Below are 22274 nucleotides of genomic sequence, written 5' to 3' on the forward strand. Positions count from 1 at the left end.
AAATGAGTCATCATACAGGAAATCCCCTACTGAAGTTCTGCGTTCTGTTTGTAGTATTAATTACTATTGTAAGAAAAACTTAAGATACAAGCAAACAATTTTTGTTAAAACGCAATATTGATCTTGATATTTATTAATTTATTTCAGGAACTTGAAATAAAATGCAGACAAAAAAGTGAACGACTGAAGTTTATGTCAAATTTTTTCAACGCCTACCGATAAAATTCCATCTTGTATACTAAAGAGAAAATAGAGAAAAGAGAAATTTAATCGAATACAGTGATATTGAATCGTATTACAAACTCGGTTAAGTAAAAAAATTTTTTTTCAACGGACATGAAGCTGACTCTGTATAATGTAACAAAACGTCATATCGAAAGTTTCAAAAAGTATAAGCAATCCTAATTCGGTATAATACAGGGGGTTCTCGATGGAAAAATCTTATGTTTGATTTGTAACAAATTTACCTAACACTCTGTATAGTTATATAGAGATAATTTCAAAATGTGGACCAGGAAGATATCAAACATTTTGCGTAATAAAATTTTTTGCATCTGTTAAAATAACCCAAATTTTTTCGTATATGCAATGAACACATTTAGTCATTTTTACGAATCACTTCATTTAAAGTAAAAGGTATTTATTAGGAACACAAAAAATGACATCATTAAGCTAGATGGTATTAGAATAAGAAACACCAGTCATGTGAACAAAATTGTGATGTATAGTGTCTTTTTGTTACATTTATTTCCAACACACCAATTCTGCTTTCTCCTTTTATTTCGGTGTGGGTACATTTCTCTCTTTAGAGAAGATCATTTATCATTGTTGGATCTCATTGTTCGAATTCCCATTATCCAGCTAACCTTATAAAATTTTCCACCCTTCTTGTTACTTTGAATTGTTAGAAAGAAATTATAAATTATTAAGGGGAATTGTTGATGATATTCATTATGCGATTGATAAATAATTTACAGTAATTCATAGATTATCCACAGTTTGCATCCCGTTTGTTGCCTTAAAGTTACCATAGTTCCAAAATGTTTCTACTCGACAAAAATCAACAAGAATCACGAATATTACAATAGAATAAGGTGGACTTTGTGGTCTTATATAACTCCTTCCTAGTAAAGCAGATGAAATGAAATTTGAGTACATTTTGACTAACAATATCTAATTTAATAGGTTTTAGAAATGTTATTATTCTTAACTGAACGTTATAACCAACCATACATAGAAATGCTCGTACTCATCTGTTGGGGGCCTTGGTATCAAAAAACCAACAGTATGAGTCCCAGAACCGCAATACATGATTATCAAATTGTTGTTTGTTTCATACTAAGGCCTCCAATAACTCAGGTCCACACTTATTCAACTTTGAAATACAAGATCCTATAACGATTGGACTGGATTTTTGTGAAGCGTTACAATTTTTTTAAATGTATCCGTTTTGTCTATGGGGCCTCATTTACGCGACAAAAAATTTTTTGATTCACATAATGCTTATCAATTAATAATAATTAATGACTTTATCTATACTTTATACTAGCATCGTTTATTACTTCATAATTCTCAAATCAAAATGTTCATCGAGTTCTATCAAGAGTACCTTTTTGGTGTAAAATTAAATGGTGATTGAGTTCACTTGAAATTTAGCTCAATATACCTAGTATTGAAAAAGTTATTTTCAATACTAAGAGGGACGAACCATGTGGCCTCTATGAGAGTCAGACAAAAAACCAATTCATTGGATGTATCAGGTTCTAAAACATATTCGTATGGAATTTCAATACAATTTGTCAGTAGTTGCGGCAAAATCGTAAAAAATTTGTACAATTTTTTCTCTTCAACGTCCTTTATCTTGAATACGGATGATGATACGAACATTTTTAAATTATCAAACCCCAAATATTTTCCAGTTTTCTATCTATCCTAAAGACAGGATCACCTTTTGAAACGCCCTATATATAATAATAATAAATACAAAGCAATATTATGATTAGTATATCTTTCTACTGGCAACATTGTAACAAATTTTTACTTTCATTTTCAGTCGAATATTCTTATCAGTATACTAATTAGTTGGTTTTCAAGTATGTTAGTGTGTTATCAGACTCATACAAAGTAGAAGTAAACAACAGCTATTTGTAAAATTTTGACAATTATTTTCTCAAATTAAGAATGAATTATCTATGGAAATATGGGTTTGATAAGATATGTGCTCCTAATAATATATTTTAGAATATAACAATTTGAGTATATTACTAATAATTTTTAAATTATGAACATATGCAAAAATGTGACTGTTCGATTATTGTTGATAGTGTGTTCCTTGGAATTTCGTTTTCTTAGCTATTGAACATATTTTTGATCCAATTATCATGATAGAAATAGGAGTAATTGATATTTGAGCCATATCTCAGACATTAACGCATCAACTAATTAACAATTTATATCATTATACAAAACTCAATATCAATTTCAATTCTTCTAACTAGCGAGGTTACGAAGAGGTGGTTATTGCGAATGAGAATACATCATTTTTATAATTTTTGATAGGAAATTATCCTAGACCAGTAACAAATTTATTCTAATACTTAATTCTCTGGGCCTTATTGTGTCCAGTGTCCCTGATAGTGACCATGAAAAAACGTTTTTTTTTAAATATTCTAACAAACGCTGTCATAGTCGAACAATGTGATCTATTTATCAACGGTATTGGTTAAATTCATTTCAGAAGCTTTATTTCGAGAGTGCCAAATGAAGTCGAGAAGGACAATTTATATAACAGAAAAGCCAGATTTTGTAATGCTCACAGTAAGCATGCGGAAAGAATTGCTAATGACCTTACCTGTACTTAAAAAAATCAACGCATATTAATGAGCGAAAGACCCAGTGTACATGCCGAGATTACAGCATCCAGAAAACGGAGGTAACCAAATATCTGGAGAATTCGATAAAATATATAAAAATCAAAGCAAAGTTTTGTGTTTTCACTATAGTCGAGAGGAATATGTAGAGATTTTCATTGATCTCCTAAGGGTAAGATATTTCTCTTAATTCTAAAATATTTGAAGAGGTCAAGACGAAGAAGAGCAAATATAAAATTAAGACAGAAAAACTGGATGTTTTGGTGTGGCAGTTTGACTATGATGGTTGAGATATATTGTAGGAAAAGAAAGAAATATCAAGGAGACCACCTAAAAAGCTACTGATAATGACAAGAACAAGTGGAGAAAGCTGTTAAAGTAACCAAGCGATGTGTATATAATGATTATTTATCCATACCTTACTTCAATATTGCAGCATCTCAAAATTAATCATTTTTGAGTTAAACCGATATTATAAATGTCGATATTGAGTTTAATACATTTCTATACAGAAACAATTTAACCTCTAGATGCCACTAGTTACATTAAGGAATTATCCTGAAATCGAAAAGCAGGGGAGTTCTACACCGTAACAAGTACAATAGACGCCCTCTTCTTCGGCCTCGGCTGGATCGGCCTCGGGATGGTTCGGCCGGTCCTAAGAGGATGAATCATATCCGCGCCGCGCCACGCCGAGGGCGAATGACTTTCGACAGCTCTTTACTTGAATGTTTTGTTTCCGACCGTGCAAACAAACTACATACAGTTTTTATGTCAGTTTAGTGTATGGGTGGTTTCGTTATCGATCGGCTGCACTTTACCTTTGTCATTCGTTATTGTTATAAAGTGAGATTTTACTGTACCGGACGTTATTTTGTGAGTGTATGTTTGAGAAAGTGTTGTGTAAGTGAGTGCGCGTGTTTACTTGAAGAAAAATGTTTTCTAAAATTAGTGAAAAACGTAAAAATACGTTTGTGACTATGCAACAAAAACTTGATATCCTAGAGCGTCTAGACAAGGGTGAATCAGTCCAAAGTATTTGTAGAAAATTCAATATCGGTAAAAGTACTGTGAATGACTGGCGTAGGAACCGAAAATCCATTGAATCTTTTTGTAAACAAATTGAAACTGAAAAAATTCTGTCTACTCGATGCACTTTAAAAAAACCTAAACTTGAACAAGTTGATGACGCTTTGTGGCTGTGGTTTATGCAAGAGCGCAGGCGTGGTACTCCACTAAGTGGTCCAATTTTGAAAGAGAAGGCAATCATCCTTCACGTAAAACTTGGAGGAGAAGGTACGTTTACTGCAAGTGATGGCTGGCTGGTAAGATGGAAAAAACGCCATGGAGTTCACTTTATCAGCGTATGTGGGGAAAAATGTCAGCAGATCAGCCAGCAGCAAGTCAATTTTCAGAAAAGTTTAAGAGAATCATTTCTGTGAAATAAAATTTATAGAATCGACGAAACAGGACTAAATTTTAAACTGTTGCCACGGAAAACTTTCGCGACCCCATAAGAAATGTCAGCCCCAGGGATTAGAATCAACAAAGAGAGAATTACAGTTACTTTGTGTTGTTCGAACGCATCAGGGTCACATAAGCTACCTCTCTTTGTCATTGGAAAATCAGTAAAACCTAGAGCATTAAAGAGTCTAAATATGAGTTGTGTCCCAGTGTACTACAGAGCACAGAATTTGTTCCTAAAGTGAAACAACATTCAACATCCTTGAAGTTGCCAATTAAGGACCTGCTTATGCTTGAAAGTGCACCTACACATCCTGAAGAAGACCCAGAATTTTAAGGTGACAGTAGCATCAAGCTTTTATATATGCCACCTAATGTCACAAGCATTGCCCAACCCATGCCATGGACCAAGGGGTAATTGAATGCTTTAAACGAAAATATCGCAGGAAACTTCTCTCCGAAATTTTAGGTAAATTGGACTAAGGGTGAGACAGGCCTAATTAAGGCCCTAAAATCTATAAACTTGAAAGACGTCATTTATATGGCAGCTAAAGCATATGATAAGATTCTATCATCTACCTTTACAAAGTTTTGGCGGAAGGTCTGGTCGGATGTAGAAGAGATCGTTGACAAGGCCCAATAAGAAAACCCAAATCCTCATGAAACCACCATGACTAGACCCAGATGTACCCAGATATTGGATGATGATGAGATGACAACCAATCAATGTAATCAGATCTTCAAAGACTGCCTACAACAGGTGATCCTAACAACCTTGTTGAAAGTGACGTTATGGAATTGATTGAAAGCAATGATGATTATTCAAGCTGTAATAAATCAAGATGCTAATGACATAGATGAGGAAGAGGACGGGGTAGAAGAACGTAGCGAGGGAAATTTAAGCCAAGAAGAGGGTAGCGCCGCACTTGAATGTGCAACAATGTACGTTAAGCAACAAGCGTCTGCTACTACTGTTGACGTAATGTTCATGAGAAAATGGCGTGACTATGCCTTCAAGAACACTATTGTTCAAAAAAAGCAAAAGAAAATAACAGATTTCTTTTAATTTTTTCAGGTTATGTGTATTGTAAAGTTATGTCCGCAAATATATTTTGAGATGGTTTTGTTGAGTGTGTATAGTATGTTTTTATTTTCATTATTATCTTTGAACCAGTATCTGTATTTACTTTTTAAATGTGTTACAAAAACGTATCTACGAATTGTACAACTAGGCAATTTAACAAAGACACCTCAAATCTTCTTGTTGGTAATTACAAAATGCTGTTAAAATATTTTAACAACGTCTTTTAATGATTTTTTAACGTAGGTAATAGGTTTAATAGGGTTATTTTAAACTTTGGTATTACATCCGGTTAGTTCAGCCATTTTGTCATTCGGCTGGTAATCCGGTCCCGAGGTGGTCGAACTAGAGACATTGTAGACTGTAGATTTGTTACAGGATTGAACTACGTCTTCATTTGTGTATGTCCGCACTTTGTTATTATTACTTCTGTATAATCAACCAAAATGAGTGATTTTTCTTTTAATAAAGCAAAATGAGACGCGTAAAAGTTTTATGTTGCAACTAGCAAAATCTAAATTCCAGGAAACCGATATTAATATTTTGTTCTTTGAGCATATCCAAAATGGAGGAGACAACATGCATGCCACGATAGAAAAAGAGAAAAAACGCATGCTCAAATGTAGTTTTATATATACATCTGTCCATTGGGCAAACATTGTGAGATTGGCAAAAAAGTGGTACTCCCTATAAACAGAGATTAGTAAAAATGATATTTTTTATTTCAATGCATTGTACCTTGATGGAAAAGAATTTTCTAAAAAATACAAATATGTGGAAGAATGTTGATTGTGAGGGTGGGAAAATAACAGCCCATACTATTTTATAAAACTTCTTATGAACAGGGTGATTTTAAGACAATTCACATAAGATAAAATGCCAAGGGTCTCAGGAACCAAGATCAGAAATCATTATTTATATACTATCTTCGGTTCCGATTCTTATTCAATTTTTGAGTTCTCAAAATCGTAATTCAAAAGCTTAACAACTTGTTCAAATTAAAATATCTAACAAAGCTAAATTTTAATATAAAATTACTCTCATTATTAACACGTATTTAAAAATTATGTACAGAGAATATCAAAATTAATTAAACGGAGTTCAAGGTTATTTTTGCTAGTGCGCAACTGACTCTTTTCTTTTTCTATATTCTTGATACATCCGTACAGACAGCATACGATGTAAATCTATTTTATTTTTTGGGTAGAACCTAAACAATTGATAGTCAAAAGTAATGAAGAAAATTAATATTCGTTCGGAAAAGATGAAAATCTAAAGAAAGTGTGAGTCTATATACAATTTTTTCATAAACTGTCATTCGATATTTCCAACTGAAATACTCAACTGTTCAATTGCGTTTTCGCGAGATCGTACTGAATTTCTGTATGTTAATATATGTATATGCAGAAATGATGTACAAGTGATATGTATTTTCTTATTACAATTATTGGATAGTTTCACCAAAAAAGTTACTTACCTACTATTTTTAACATGATACCGCTATTAAAATTATTTTCCAATGTTTATTATTAGTATGTACCTTTCCTATATAAAATTATTAAAAATACCAGAATCATACTATACGCTGAAACTAAATGTGAAGAGAGCAAATGAAAAGTGAAACTGGCAGAAATTGAAACTATTATCCGTGTATCTGAGAGAAAATGAAACTGAGAAGAAGTGAAACTATTCTTAGATTTTCTACTTGAAAATCTGAAACTTCTTTAAATAGAAAATAAGGTTGATGCAAGTGTTCCAAGTAAATCTTGAAAAAATGAAAGAAACGATAAGAAATTAAGCGAGACTTGTATTTCATGAGGATGATTCGAAGTTTCGATTCTAGATTTTTCATTTATTAGCTGGAGCAAAACGTAAATCTAAACAGAATATTTCATATTTAACGTGATCTAGAAAATTCTTCTCATATTTTTATGATATATAGAGTATTAGTACAACCAGAGGATGTTGATATCTCCGTTAATATGACACTTGGCTATCAGTGCTATTGCGAGGATCATAAATACCTAAAGAAAAGCTTGAGAATACTCTCTGTAAGATTGTAAATCAGTCACCTCAACATTAACTACACGAAAATAATTTTTATTCATCAGTAAAAATGAACTCAATTTCAAATCTGAAAAAATTTATGAGAAATAAGTTCAATTGAGACGAAGGAATGACACTGGAGAGTGAGTTTGTTTTAAATAATGAAGAAAATAAGAAAACACATCAAGGGAATAGTTATAATGTCGTGTACAAACTTCGCAGGGAAAAATTGGGGCCGAAACCCAAACATCCTATGGAAAGTGTAAGCCGCGATCAAAGCATCTATCATAACAAACGCAGCTGTTGCTTCATATCAGCTTGATATAAACATGGCCAATGGCGGCAATGGAAGTAATTCTAAGCCTCATTTCTCTGTATAATGTGTAACAGAAAGATTGGGACCCAGCCTATATAGAGATAGAATTCTGTGGAGAAACTCCCCTCCCCTACACTTCACAATATTATGAAAAGAAAGAATAGCTTCTCAAATAATTTCAATATAGAATACAGTAATGAAAAGTGAAACGAAGAAAACACTACAATTTTATAATAAAGAGAGAATACCACTAAATACCAAACAGGCGGTTTGAAAACAGAAAACAAAGCGTCTGCTAATATAAAACCTGGAGCACATTCCAAGTGGACAATCAAGCAAATTGAAGATACACTCAGTTAAATATCAATCAGAAGTATGAAAAGTAGAAATTAGACATAGAATATCAATAAATTTTACACGGACGGCTTGCAAACAAAGAACATTCCAAATGGAGATTTAAGTAGATAGTAGATGCATTCAGTTCAATTAAAATTAGAAATATAGAAGTATACATTAAAAATAATATAAGATAGACAGGCAGCCAGAAAAGCATTGAGCTCTTCTATAAATTTGAAAATAGTTGAGGAATAATTTACCCTTATGTGAACCAGAATTTAATTGTGAAATTTACACCTACGGAGACAATATAGTAGACCTTAAACAAGTGAATACACTTCTGAGAAACCATAACCAAAAGAGAGCATACAAATGCTTTAGATATAGCAAATTCTCAAATGGGCAGTAAGTATGATTACAGATAATTATTTAATATAAGGCACCACAGACTTAGGGGCATACTCTATAGAGCATGAAGATTAAATATATGTCCCGGCGAATGTCCTAAAGGTCAGGAATCGAATAACTACTACTATCAGAGATATTGATAAATTTTATCAAGAGCGGGACAGGAAGCGTAATAGATCTTCGAGGAATCGACACCCTGTTAAGTAAGGATACATATCATTTAATGATCAGTCCAAATGAGTTTGCTCATGCTGAGGCAATCAAATGTCTCTACTGGAATAAACAATATTTTTTGAGTTTTTGAATACTACAGTTGAGTGAAAATTTCAAGACATTGGTGATTATATTAAATCAATTCTTACCTAATGGTCCCAATCTGTAATTAATAGTTACTACGACTATATCAAAATCCATGAAAAAATTTGGTTTATAAAGTTGCTTCGATTTATATTGAAAAGCGCCTTCATGTATCCAAACAAGTACTGGCAATTCATTATTTTCGTCTTGTCCTAAATTCTGTATGAAAAAATAAAATAATTGATGGATAGATGATTTCATTGATTCATTTATTTGAACTCACAAACTTCATTTCTATGTCTCTTAAACGCTTAGTCAATTGAGAATATTTCGAAGTATATTAATAGACCAGACTCGTTAATATTTAAAACAAAAAAAAATAGTAGGATGGAACTCATTGGGAAAGGAAGAGAATATAACAAAAAACAAAACAAAAATTTCAAATGCAAAATAATGATAATTATATCAAGCTACGTCGCTAAAAAAGCATTTTTACTTCTATGATAATTATATCAATCAAAAAATGATTTTAGCGAAGCTCGTTTTCTACAATTAAAAGTATTTGAAGGAAATTGAATGGTTGCTGTTTTTCAGGCGTGGTTTGGTTTTCCTTTTAGACTGAACTAGATATGCTTCTATACTCAACAGAATCAGGCAAAGTGTCCGTCTATATTGACGTGGAGCTACCAGTCTTTGCTATTTATCTAACGAAGAAAGCGAAAATGAAGAATATGACGGTGATATACGTCATTCAACGGGTAACCTGCAGAATTAGTTCTCAGAGGTACCAGGATTGAAACCAAACCAACGCAAGATTTTGATATAGAATCAGCGGTAAATGAAGATCGTACTGACGAGGAGTTACAAATTTGGCTACGAAGCTAAAAAAATATCAAAAAAACTTACGTTCAAATGTCATTCAAGGAGATTTTAATAAAATATGTAAATAAATTAGAGACGAAACAAACAAATTTCCAATATAACTGAAGAGGATATCAAATGTTTGGTTAGTATTACAATAGTGATAGTGGATATAACGTTGCTCCATCAAATCGAAACTATTAGGACCAAAAGCCATATCTTTACAATGAGCTTATCAGCAATGGCATGAGGCGAAATAGATTTACCACTATATAATACGGATAGTCACTAACTATGTAAGTAAGATTAGGTATTTGGACAGCCATCAATGAAACAATTTATTCGTGGTAAGCTAATTCGATTCGACGATAAAGCAAATGTCTAAACTCGTATGTTGGCTATTTGATCAATGTCGATGTTTATCAAGGAAAGATCCAAAAACTAAATGTCGAGAATCCTGTGCGAACGTCTGAATGAAATTGAATGCATTAAAATACTTTTTGGACAACTTTTTGTAGTATCAGTTTATTTTAGTTCTTAAGAGAGATGGGATATTTAGAAAAGGGAACATTTCTCGAGCACAGATTCCGGTACAACATGAAGATGAGATACACAATGTAAAGAATCTGAAGTAGAGGAACAAATACAAGCTTATTCCATCACATTTTCCTAGTAAGGCAGATTTTGAGAGTATTTCGAACAGAGAAATGGTTAGTGCTATAACTGCATATCTCAGACACGTACTAAGTGCTATGTTTCTTTGTAGATTGGATCCTTTGCAATTTTCCATTCAAAAATTTTAACTTTATGAAACTGTAAATTTGTATTATTCTATTATTAAAAACGTTTTTCATGATCAAGTGCGCTCAATTATCACACTTAGCACTTCTTAAGTAAGTTAAGTGCCCAGTGATGTTTTTATATTATATGAATCAATTCATTTGAAGTTTCTAAATTTTATAGCAAAATTACGATCAAAACAATAACTCGCTTTAATGTTGAAATATTCCATTTTCTATCTTATTTTGACTTAATATCGAAGAAGTACCCCAACTTTCAATTGGATTCAAATGATCAGCTTTTTAAGACAAATCTCTGCTTTCTATTGGTATGAAAAATATACAGAGTGATTTTTATGTAAAGAACGCCTCAATTATATCGTAAGCAGCTTATAATGGACTTCGTTATTTCAAATGTATATTTTTCGCGATTGAAAATACTTATTTTATTCATCTAATGTTCCCTATACCTATCTCGGCGTTATCTCCGCCGAAGTTAAAATAATACATTTAGGAGTATGTCTGCTACAATTACAAATTTGACGTTCCAATAAATTATTAAGTGTATTGAAAGTCACAATGGATCGTTTATCTGAAAAAGAACCAATTGATTTTTTAATGATATTAGGATATGGCGATAGGCGTAGAAGTCGACAAGAAACGTGTAATATTTTTAAGAATTTATATCCTATCTGAAATCCCTACTGTCAGTAAATTAGTAAAAAAGTTTAACGAAACAAGTTCAGTAGAAGATTTATCCAAATCAGGGCGCAAAAAAACTGCAGACAAATCTTCAGATGTTTGTATCCTAGCATCGGTTATGAAACTTTCACGTGATAATAAAATCCATCCATACAAAGTATTATCAGTTTTAACATACGTGAAGAGTTTGAGACCTAATAATCTTCAAGTAAGTATTTTCAATTACATTTAGCAAAAACTTCATATTAGGAATTTTCAGACATTAACAATAACCCGAACGACAATATTTGGCTACAAGATGTGTTGCAATATGCATGTGTGATAAGGCAATACCTAAATAATGTCTTTCGCAGAAGATGGATTGGAAGGCGTTGTTTTATCGAATGTCCCCCGCGATTACTCGACATGAATCTTTTAGATCATTTCCTGTGGGGTAACTTAAAAAACATCGTTTATAAAACAAAACCTGTCAATATTCAGGAATCAAAAGATAGGATTAGCACAGGGATAAGAAGAATAATGCATTCAGGGAAGTTGCAAAATGTGTTGCAAAGTTTTAAAAATCGGATGGCTTGTTGTATTGAAGTAAATGGACAACATTTTGAGCATCTGCTCTAATCTCTTTTACTGTATGTTTTCTAGAATTCGTAATGTTTCTACTTCACAAATGTGGATCTACTTCTAACATGATACAAACATCTAAATATTTGTCTTCAGTTGTTGTAAGTTTTCTTGCGCTATGATTTGGATAAATAATTTACTGCACCGGTTTCGTTAAACTTTTTCCTAACTTAGTTTCCCTGGATCTTGCTACGAGATTTGTAGTAGCACATAAATTATCGAAGAATATTTAAATTAAATGAGTTCTTTCAGTTGTAGCCATCTAAATGTACACTACTTGTTGTGGAGATTCTATAAATGTAGCTATAACTTCGAAATTATTGCATTTAGGTACAGTAAATATTACATGAAAAATAATCAGTATTTCTAAAAACACAAAATATATGGGGTGATCCATTTAAAATAACAAAGTTCATAATTTTTCCGGAAAAAAGAAATATCTGACAACAATCACAAGACCCTTGCGAACAAAAATTTATAAAAATCGTACAAGCCGTTTCCGAGATAATTGAGGCGTTCCATACATAAAACACGTTCTGTATATTACTGTGATAATTTTTCTCAAAAGATACAAAAAAGGAATTCTTTTTCAATCATTATGTACAATTTTCAGCTAAACATTAGAGTTTCACATCTTCCGTAAATTATTTTTTCTTCCATTTTAATCATATTCTCTTTGTTTTTCAATTGATTCCGTTCTACTACTTTTTTTACTTCTTTCAAAGGCTTTAGTCTTAGTCTACAATTATTCATCTCAACAAATAAATAAATGTGTCAAAAATTGGAAAAACCTTTTCGACTGACTTCGACTTTAAAGTAATATTTTTGTAATTGTTGTTTTCATGAAAACAATGATTTTTTCACATATATTCAAATGATGGAAATACTTTCGTGGTTATTAAATACTTGACCTGCTATAACCAGTTAGATAAAATAGAAAATAATGTCATAACGAGCAGCAAAGGTTCAGCGTACTTACGCTTTATCTTGCAATAATATCACGTTCTGTTTGACGAAGTCTCAAAATAATTTTATTATCAATGGAATACATAATATATTAACTTACCGCGGGTGAATAAATATTCAGATATAAGCAGTCTTCTGAACCTATTATATGAAATGAAGGGTTTCCTGGAAAATCCGAATAATCTTTCAATAGTATCGATTGCACACATTTATGACTGTTATCATCAGCTTTAAGAACACCACTCCAACAAGTGTCTAGTTTTCTTGAAATCTATAAAATAAATAGATGCCTTGTTTAAGACATTAGCAACTAACATATAATTAATACTCTTACATTAGAGCACTCAGAGCAGTTGAGTGTTTGTTAAAATCCAAATTTTTACGCATATTTATGATTAGAATATATATATCTACCAGGTTGCCTATAAAAATGTGGCCGCTAGTATTTACATTTTTTTAAAATTAAGGTGTCTCGACAACTAAGATCATTGACACATTGTATAGTTATGATACAATTATTAGCTTTAACTACAACACCTCAACATTAACTAAATGTTTGGATTACACACATTAAGAAATTACATTCCATTATATAGATAGATTAATTTCTTTTAATTAATGGTTTAGGCATGTTTACTGTTCCACATTATTTAGACTTTCTTTAAGCGAATTTCCTAGCTGGTTGCTACGGCGTTTATTGCAGTATTGTGAACAAATTTTTAGTATGTAATTAACCGTCAGTGGTATTTTGCGGTGCTGACATTTGAGAGGATCAGAAGTGACCATTACGGAGACTGCGTACAACAACTGAGATTCTACGATTCTTGGGAAGTGGGTTTTTGAAGTCGATGGACCGTTGAATTTTATGTAGCTTCGTGCTTCAACTTGCCAAGTGATTTGTCCATCGGTCGCGTATGGAACGTTTTATGCTAGTTATGAGATCATTGTGAATTTGTATCGAGTCACTGTGGAGCTTCGACGTCGAAGCTTCTTTTCCAGCTTGATCTGCAATAATTGGATGTACTGGATATATTTGTCTAATGGAGTTTCTAGATGGTGTCTGTTTGTCGCCAGGGGATAGGGAGTTTAAGGCTTGGAGGATTGCGTATAATTCTCTTGGGTGGACTCTAGCGAAAGATTTAGATATATAGTATAGATAATTCTAGTATATTGAGTGGAATTGATAATATTCAGAGACCGTTCATCATTTCGTTGAATGTTTCCTAGTTAGGGGATATGTTTAGAGACGTATTAAATTATAGTTATTGCTTTTTGCAAGGAGGACAGGATAAGATAAGAATGGGGGCTATTTCAGATGGGTTGATATTGGTTATAAGTGTTGATAGGATTCTTGAAAATTATTGAATTTTAAAGGCAGAAATACTGGTGTCAGGTAAACGACTTATGAGAAGAAAAAACGGGATTATTAGGTTGTGCTTGAACTTTTCCACTTTGCGACATGAGAAGCAGTTGTCGTCTCAGCCATAGAGAAGGTTCATTGTATTTACGATAGATGCTTTCAGAAAGACTGGATTTGAAAGCTCCACGGCAAATTCTTAGAGCTGTATTTTGAACAGAATTTGCTAGCTGACATCTAAATAAAGTAGAGTTTTACACATCGGAAGATATTTTTTATTTGGTGGTTGAGAAGTAACGACCAGTTGAAAGGAATTCCTGACCAAGTTGATTAACCGCTTCCTGAATTAAGTTACATGTGGTTTGGTTATTTTTACCACTGCAAAAGATGATTAGGGGTATGGGGTACCTACGCCTCTTGGAAGTGTGTCGAGAAAATTTGGCCGTTAATGGACACCTGGAATGATCTATCAGTTAGGCAATGTTGTATAAAAGGAAAAATGTTACCTTGAAAGTTTTACTATCTCAGTTAGTCAAGTATTGTTGATTTTGACAGGGTATCAAAGTCACTTTCAAAATCGAGTGCAACAGCTACAGCATCCTGTATTTTGAAGAGAAAGTCTCAATGAATGTCTGTTGATAGGCAAGAATTTCAATAGTACTGCGGTATGTTCTGAATCCCGACTGAGCTGAATTAATTATTTTACATTTTTCTAAGTGCCAAAGTATTCTTTTATTAATCATTTTTCCATTAGTTACATATATATATATATATATATATATATATATATATATATATATATATATATATATATATATATATATATACATTGTACATGTTAAAGAGATGGGACGATAAGAGTTGAGATCTGTTGATGGTTTATATAATTTTATCACGGGATTTGATATTGAGTCTCAATTTTGTTGAAGACATCGGTGACAGATATTTATAAAAAAGCGGCAAAATTTTCACAGCAAGAGAGAGCATAGGTTTGTTCTTCGGAAGAGAATGGAAGATTCAGAATTTCAAGATCAAATATTTCAGTTGGAGAAATGGGGATTGAATATTCGTTTCGTTGATTATGACTGTGATTATTATGGTTATTGGGACTGCGTTTCTCTTAAAAACGAGTAGCTACCGAGTTTGCGATTTTTTTATTATCCGTAACAATGTTACCATTGAGAATCAGCGCTGGAATTTTATTCTGTGTTCTAATGCCTTTCATTTGTCCTTGAGGTGTGTCAGAGGTAAGCGTGAAAACATAGTTATTAAAGATTCTTTTTTACTCTGCTTTATCACCCATCCTCTTTCGGCTGTCAGGTTTCTGAAATATATATAGTTATCGGTAGTCCCAGTCTTCATAAATTTATTGAGTGCAGTTTCACAACTACAATTGCACATTGCTACACCTTACATTATACAGTTAGTGAATGCTGCTACCGATTCTTCGATATTTCCAAAATATTGTAGCTAGATACTCGATATTCAGTGATTATTGGAAAATTATAGCCGTCGTAAAGATTATCTAGCGTTTCTTCGGGTGGGGAGGGTGTATTTTTAGGGTCACAATACAGATTTAGGAAATCCTCAAGTGTTATTCCCTTTTCAAAAGTTTGTTTTTATCCTTATTATATTAGTAAGATTGGATTCATGTTGTAATTCGGAGGGATGTAAATGGTACAAATTGTGCTTTTTGGGGGGCCCAGGCTGTGCCAGCTATAGCTTCTAGTGGAGTGACTAATGATATATATGTACTATATATATACAACATATATATAGAATAAAAATCACTAAAAACAAATATCGAGGTGCTCTTAAGAAGTTGGATCTAAGGTAGTGGTAACCAAAAAAAAAACTCCCATTTGTGATTTTGGTTGGAAGGATAGAACTCTCAGACATATAGTCATCACCCACGGACGACTGAGGTGTTAGATTTTCAATATCCGTATTTCTCATTTTAAGAGCCTTTTCAATTTTTTCGTGATTCTTGTGAATCGATTTTTGAGGGATCTATCGGCAAGGGCAGTATTAATTGTATGATTGTCAGCAAACAATGGTTAGATGTCTTTGGTAAATTGCTGAGCTTTTGATAGTGGGTTTTCAGATCCATTTTTCAGAGGATAATTGGAGGGGGGAAGTGTGTTGATATTATTAGAAGACAAGGACTCAGTGTCAGTTGAACTTGATAAGGGTCTTTTATTTGTAGGAATTACTGGTGGATGTAGCAATCTGTAGCAGAGAGAGCAACTTTAGTAACATCTGTGGTACTGTATGTGTTAAATCTAGATTGAGGTAGTGTGTCTAAATTCTGTAAAGTTAAATATCTCTGATTTAATATTTATTTAATATTAGTGCTGTTGAGGTCTGGTGTTTACATGCATGTTTAGTGCTGATGGCTGCTCGCATATAAAACATTCCCTTTTATCAGTCGTAAGAAAGATTCGATGATTATTGTTCTTGAAAGGTATTATTATTGAAGTTTGTATCTCAAAGTTTTCAGAAACTGATATGATGTAAACTTGTCTTCGTGCCAAAATATGATTGTATTCATCTCCAGAAATGCATACTCTTAGAAAAAATATTAGTGATGTTAGCTGCAATCCACGATTTTTCAATGCAGAATTAATTAGTTCATCAAGAATTTATGGGCATACATTTGAAATAACTAATCGTTTTGCTGGGACAACTAATCTTCCTATATTTAGTTCCAAAGCTCCAACTGTAATGGTGGAGTGATTGGTGATCAGTTGGTCAACTAGTTCAACTTTGCTTGAATAAATATAGATTATTATATTTTTCTTGAATGTGTCATTCTATTTCGTTCAATTTCAATGTTGCGGTTTCCCTGCATTATTCTATATTTTCTATGTTGTGAGTATAATTTTCATTACATTATGTATTTTCTTAACGTTTTACAATATCTAGTTGTTTTTACTTTATCATCACTTTATTCATTTAACAGAGGAATTTTGTTGCTTTATTGGATTTGGGTCTTAAATATGCTTCTTTTTTATATTTGCATTAGTGTTCTTTACATTTTCACGATTGTATTTTTTAAATTTGTTTATATTTATTTCAACTATTTTACTTACTTCGTTCTAATTTCTGCATTTGTTGGATTCACAATCAATACTATATTATCTGGCGTACAAAAAATTTCTGTCTGTGTTTACGTTTCTGTATCGTATGTTTGTATCCGTCCTCATTGTTATTTATCTTATCAATGACAAATAAATGGCAATAGTATCATTATTTCATTCTTTTTATAAGAGATTCTTCTGATATTCCTCCTACTATATTTGGCTTGTTTTGTACTTAATTTGCTTTTTATGACTACTACTAACGTTGTTGCAACGAAATAGTTCACAAAAAGTTGCTTTATTTGATACGGGTTTATGTATTGTTTTTTTTTCTGTCTAAAAATATCTGGTAACAAAACCAACACAAAATATATCAAGAAAAAAATTGGTGATAATAGGGAAAGCGCTTTTTTCATATTATTCACATCAATATTAGTGTCAAAAAATCTCTTCGCTATAAAAATAAACTGTGATTCTTTTATAATTCATTTATACAGTTTGACATCATTTTAACTTGTTGGCAATCTACTTTTTTCAATTCTATTGTCACTTTAAGGAGCATTAGATATAAATATTCCTTTCATAGAGTACTTAAAAAGGTGAAGAAATATATGAAAATGTTTAATCTTTGTTAAAACTCCTTTCCGTTCGAAGCTCTATCACAAATAGGAGTATAAAATATCTCACTCATCATTTACTTAAACATTTCTAGATCTGGCACCACCGCTCTGTTTGTAACAATATTCAATGAACACTACTATCCGGTTTTTATTGTGCTAAACAACAATATCCTTCTATTTATATCCCTTTGCGCATTCTATCTGAGCGGTTAGTAATTTCGTAAGCTAACAAGACAGTGCAGTCGTTGATTTCGGAGCGATTTGTACTAATTTTGTAGTTTGGATTCTTCAATTATATGAGTATTGATATTGTCATTTCTCCTGCTGGGTTTGAGAAAGTTATGTAGAGAAATGTTTGTGTTACTAACTCAACAACTATTCAGACAAAAATTATTGGTGAGTTGAGTCAACATTATTCTTATTTGTTTTAGGTCCAAACTAAAAAAATCAAGTCGATAAATCTGCGTATTTACTAATTTTAAAAAGTTGATATAGCGTCATCTACCTATAATAACGATTTTATTCTGAACACAATCATGGAATTTTGTAATGTGTAGAGTGAAGAGTTTATAATCGTATTATTTGATTGAGGTAGCACTAAAAACCTAAGATGAAATTTATCCACATCAAACTTTACGACGATACAGAATAAATGTAAGAACTATGTTTTACTTGATAAGAAAGATGTCCACATAATAATTATAGACGGTATGGTTGTTTTAGCTATACATATAATCGAATCGTCAACTTGAAGAAATTATTTGGAATATCATAATACATCTTATTGTTTCGAATTTCAATGTGCGTTTATAAGAAGAAAATAAATAGTTTCGTTGCTAATGCCGTGACGAATGTTCAATAGTACCTCGAACTCGACAACTCCAACCAGCGATTCTATTTGGTTATCGTGGATAAAAATTCTCCAGTGCTATCTGGCGCCATCCTACTAATAATTGCGAAGCATCAGACTGGTAAAATCGAGCTGTAATCGATGATGATATGAAATCATATTTTGGTGATATACAATGTGATTATTTTCTCGAATTTCAATAATTTTAAATAAGCATTTTAAATTAGCAGAAAACAACTAGCTTCCTGACAAATTTTGCGATGAATAAGTACATCTCTTGTTTTCTAGATTTTCACCTGAATTTAGCACCTTTGATTGTTATATAAACCTTATATACCAGACTTTACTTCTTATTTAGTAGTTATAAAGATGCAATTCCACTGAATCTACTTTTAAACATGTGGCATCCGGCAATGAGGCATGTTACACATAGCCTTTTCATAAAAGAAACAATGCGACACAGTTGAAATTTCTGGGACCGTTAGCGATATTTATACTGATTACATTGTTCACACCACCGCTACACCAACACTCACGATTATACTGTCTGACGCGCGTTTCGATAACCAAGTCGTCTTCAGAGACTGAAGGAAAACTGTGGTATAAGAACATTTATACCACCATTCACAGTTGAAATTTGCAACCATTACTCCAGTAAGTCGCATTTTCTATCTTTAGCATATATATATTTAAGCTTGTCTAACTTTATACATAACTGCTTCTAATCCATTATGTTTTACTGAAAATGTTGTCAAGGCGAATTTTGATCCCTTTCAATACATATATTATTTTCGAAACTTTTTCATTGCTTCCAGGAATCATATTAATTTGAAGCACCGTATTCGGGAATAGTTTCATTTATTTATCTACCATTATTTTATCAAAGTTTTTCACATTCGACATGAAATTTTTTATTTATAAGATACTTAAAAACAGAGAATATGAACTTTCCGATGTGGTATTCTATTGTAAACTGTGTATAACTAACTTTTGATTAAATACTATTACCATTGAGATATGCAAGAGCTTGAAAAAATTGAAGACCCAAAACCAAGCAATACCTAGACAATATAAAATATTGAAGAAACTGACACCGACTCTGACCGCAACAATTGATTATTTTCATGCAATGAGTCAAATATTTACTTTCCATAAATTTTGGATATAGCTTTATCCCGTTATTGACTTTTTTCGCTTTGTTCTGTTCTTACTATTCAAATTAATTGCTATAATAATGTATACAATATATTGCGTATCATTTATGATGTGGGAACTTATCTTAAACCCTCCAATTTCAAAATAATATTATCAATACCTCGAAAATTCCGTTTTTCTACATTTCTATTAATAATTTGACAAAAAAACCGTAAAAAGAATTTTGTAAAATTTATTTTGAAAAAATTTATTTATCATATTTTCTTGTTAAAATTTACACATTGTGTTACGAACCGCAAAATGGTTCAATAGGCCGGCCTTGTCCAGCTACTATGAAATTTTGAGAAATCGACGTATTCAAACGGCGTCAATTACATTTTTTATAAATGAGTGAACTCGTTTTATGTTTATTTGTATATAATTTATTTAGTAGCAGGCGGTTTATTTACAGTATTTCTTCTAAATAATTTCTAGGAGAGTCTATTTATTTCTTTTGTTTCTTTTTGTTCTAGAACTTAGTAAGAGAGTCACAATAGAAATCGTTTATGAAATATAGAGGCAGCACTACTGCTAACAAAAATTTAAAACTGTAAGATATGCAAAAAATTATTCAAATCAAAGCATGTGTTCGGTGTTGTTGAAGAAACGAAAAGAATTAGAACTGTCACAACCGGTAAAGTTGTGTCACAGACAAGTGTATCAGAAAAGTAAAACAAAAAAATATTTATTACACTTTTCTATTATTTATTACAACTAGAAAATTAGGAAATTTTTTTAATTTAAAAAAAAAAATGATAGAATTATAGTTTTCAGGTTGCTACAAATCGACGCTGTTTGTACCTGTAAATCTGGTCTTGGGAATAAGTGTGCATCCATTCTACGTAAACATCCTCATTGAAAACGAGTCATTCTTAGCAAAGCAATGGGGCAAGCCTATTTATTCAAAAGCAACTACTAGTGTACGACAAAGGTGAAAGTATGTCTAAGCTCTTTACTCCTTTAGTTTTGTCTGCTATAGTTGGAACCTATCAAACTTACAATAGCAACTATGCCTGAATCTTTGATAAATACACCGCTTCGAAAAATCTTACAGCTTGAAAAGAAAGAGTATATAGTAATAACACCAGCGGAATCAATGTTAGAAATGACACATACTAAGGCTAAAGGAAACCTCCAGGACAAAAAAAGTGATAAATTATAATATATTTGAATTGCAAAAATTTGAATGTAATATTTAGTCAGGAAGTTATGGTTACCAAGGCAATACATACATTCTACAAAAACAAATATGTTATTATTCTAGGAAAGCATTAAATTTAAGTCTTTCCACCATTCATCAATCAAAGCAGTGAATGGTTTGCACAACGAGCACTACGAATAACTGCTAGTAATGGATACAGCTTGAAAGGACAACGTTTTAATGTGAAAAAAATTTTGACATCTATGTAATAGCCAAAAATAACTAAAATTGCAGCGATAACGTTCTGAAAAAAAAATGAGGATGTAACATTAAAGTGTATAAACAGTTATTCTATCCAAAGTTGGTGTGATTATTTGTCTGCAATAACCGTGGCTAAGCTATTCTTCGGATGCAATTCTCGTTCATGGGTATGAAGTATAGCAAACGGGACTTAGAAATAGAAATATAAATTGAATATCCATATACTTGCCGCGGAATTTCTGTTTGGGATGATTCAAGCCAGTCAAATGTTCCATATCTAAAAGTCGATGAAAATGAACAACATTTGAGTACAAAGCATTCATTAAAATTCAGGTCCAACTGCAAAAGTACGTGACTAATAGAAAGTTTTGTGATTGGTACGTGTACCCAATAAATACAAAAATTATAAGCTAAATACTCTACTAAGTAACAATCCATTCATGATTTTTATTGGTACATTACTTTTTAGATATAAATTATAAAATCACCTTATAATAATTTTGCAATCGACTAAATGTAATACTACATTGATCTTGAGAATAGTTAATTATATTTAATAATCAGAGATAAGCACAAATTTGACAGTATTGAAAAACTTCTTTTCCTACTTTGAACAAGGGATTTTGTACATTTATCAAAGCACTAATAAAAATAACAATTTCATCGATATGAGGAAATAATGAATCCGGCACTTTTCATAGAATTCTTAAGTCCTTAATTTGTTGATTTACTCGTTGTATTTGTACCCTTACACAATGTTATATGTTTGTCAGCTTCTTCAGGGGTGAATTAATCTTTGTGGCTAAAAAGAGGCATGATAAGGAAAACATTTTTATTTTGCACTTGAGTTTTGATCTTGTGAAATCCTTTGTCAGTTATAACAACGTCACCGAGCTTAATTAAATCAACCAAACCACAATCGTTTGTAATGAATCGCGGTCACCATAACATTTGGAGACAGTTATAAATTCATCTGGCGCACAACCCATCAAAAACTTGACAGAATGACGATGTTCATATTCAG

The 22274-nt window shown here is 32.0% G+C and overlaps 1 protein-coding gene and 1 long non-coding RNA gene across 4 annotated transcripts in view; one reads left to right on the plus strand and one right to left on the minus strand.

The window, feature by feature from the left end:
- Positions 1-22274, minus strand: part of LOC130898294 (cocaine esterase-like) — a 48442-nt gene that overhangs the window by 22905 nt on the left and 3263 nt on the right. Inside the window, exons 4-5 of the mRNA XM_057807490.1 lie at positions 12848-13018; positions 8884-9037 (exon numbers count right to left, since the gene is read on the minus strand). Of these exons, the coding sequence (XP_057663473.1) occupies positions 8884-9037; positions 12848-13018 (325 nt within the window). The remainder of the gene's footprint in view (positions 1-8883; positions 9038-12847; positions 13019-22274) is intronic.
- On the plus strand, positions 17823-21349 carry LOC130898295 (uncharacterized). 3 transcript variants are annotated; one of them, XR_009059874.1, is made up of 4 exons: positions 17823-18458; positions 18510-18831; positions 18943-19308; positions 20322-21349. It is a non-coding gene; the product is annotated as an uncharacterized LOC130898295 (long non-coding RNA). The 3 variants fall into 3 exon arrangements; XR_009059872.1 differs by having other exon boundaries at positions 18510-19308; XR_009059873.1 differs by having other exon boundaries at positions 18528-19308.

This window comes from Diorhabda carinulata, chromosome 9, assembly GCF_026250575.1.
Source record: "Diorhabda carinulata isolate Delta chromosome 9, icDioCari1.1, whole genome shotgun sequence".
In the NCBI taxonomy this organism is placed as follows: Eukaryota; Metazoa; Arthropoda; class Insecta; order Coleoptera; family Chrysomelidae; genus Diorhabda; species Diorhabda carinulata.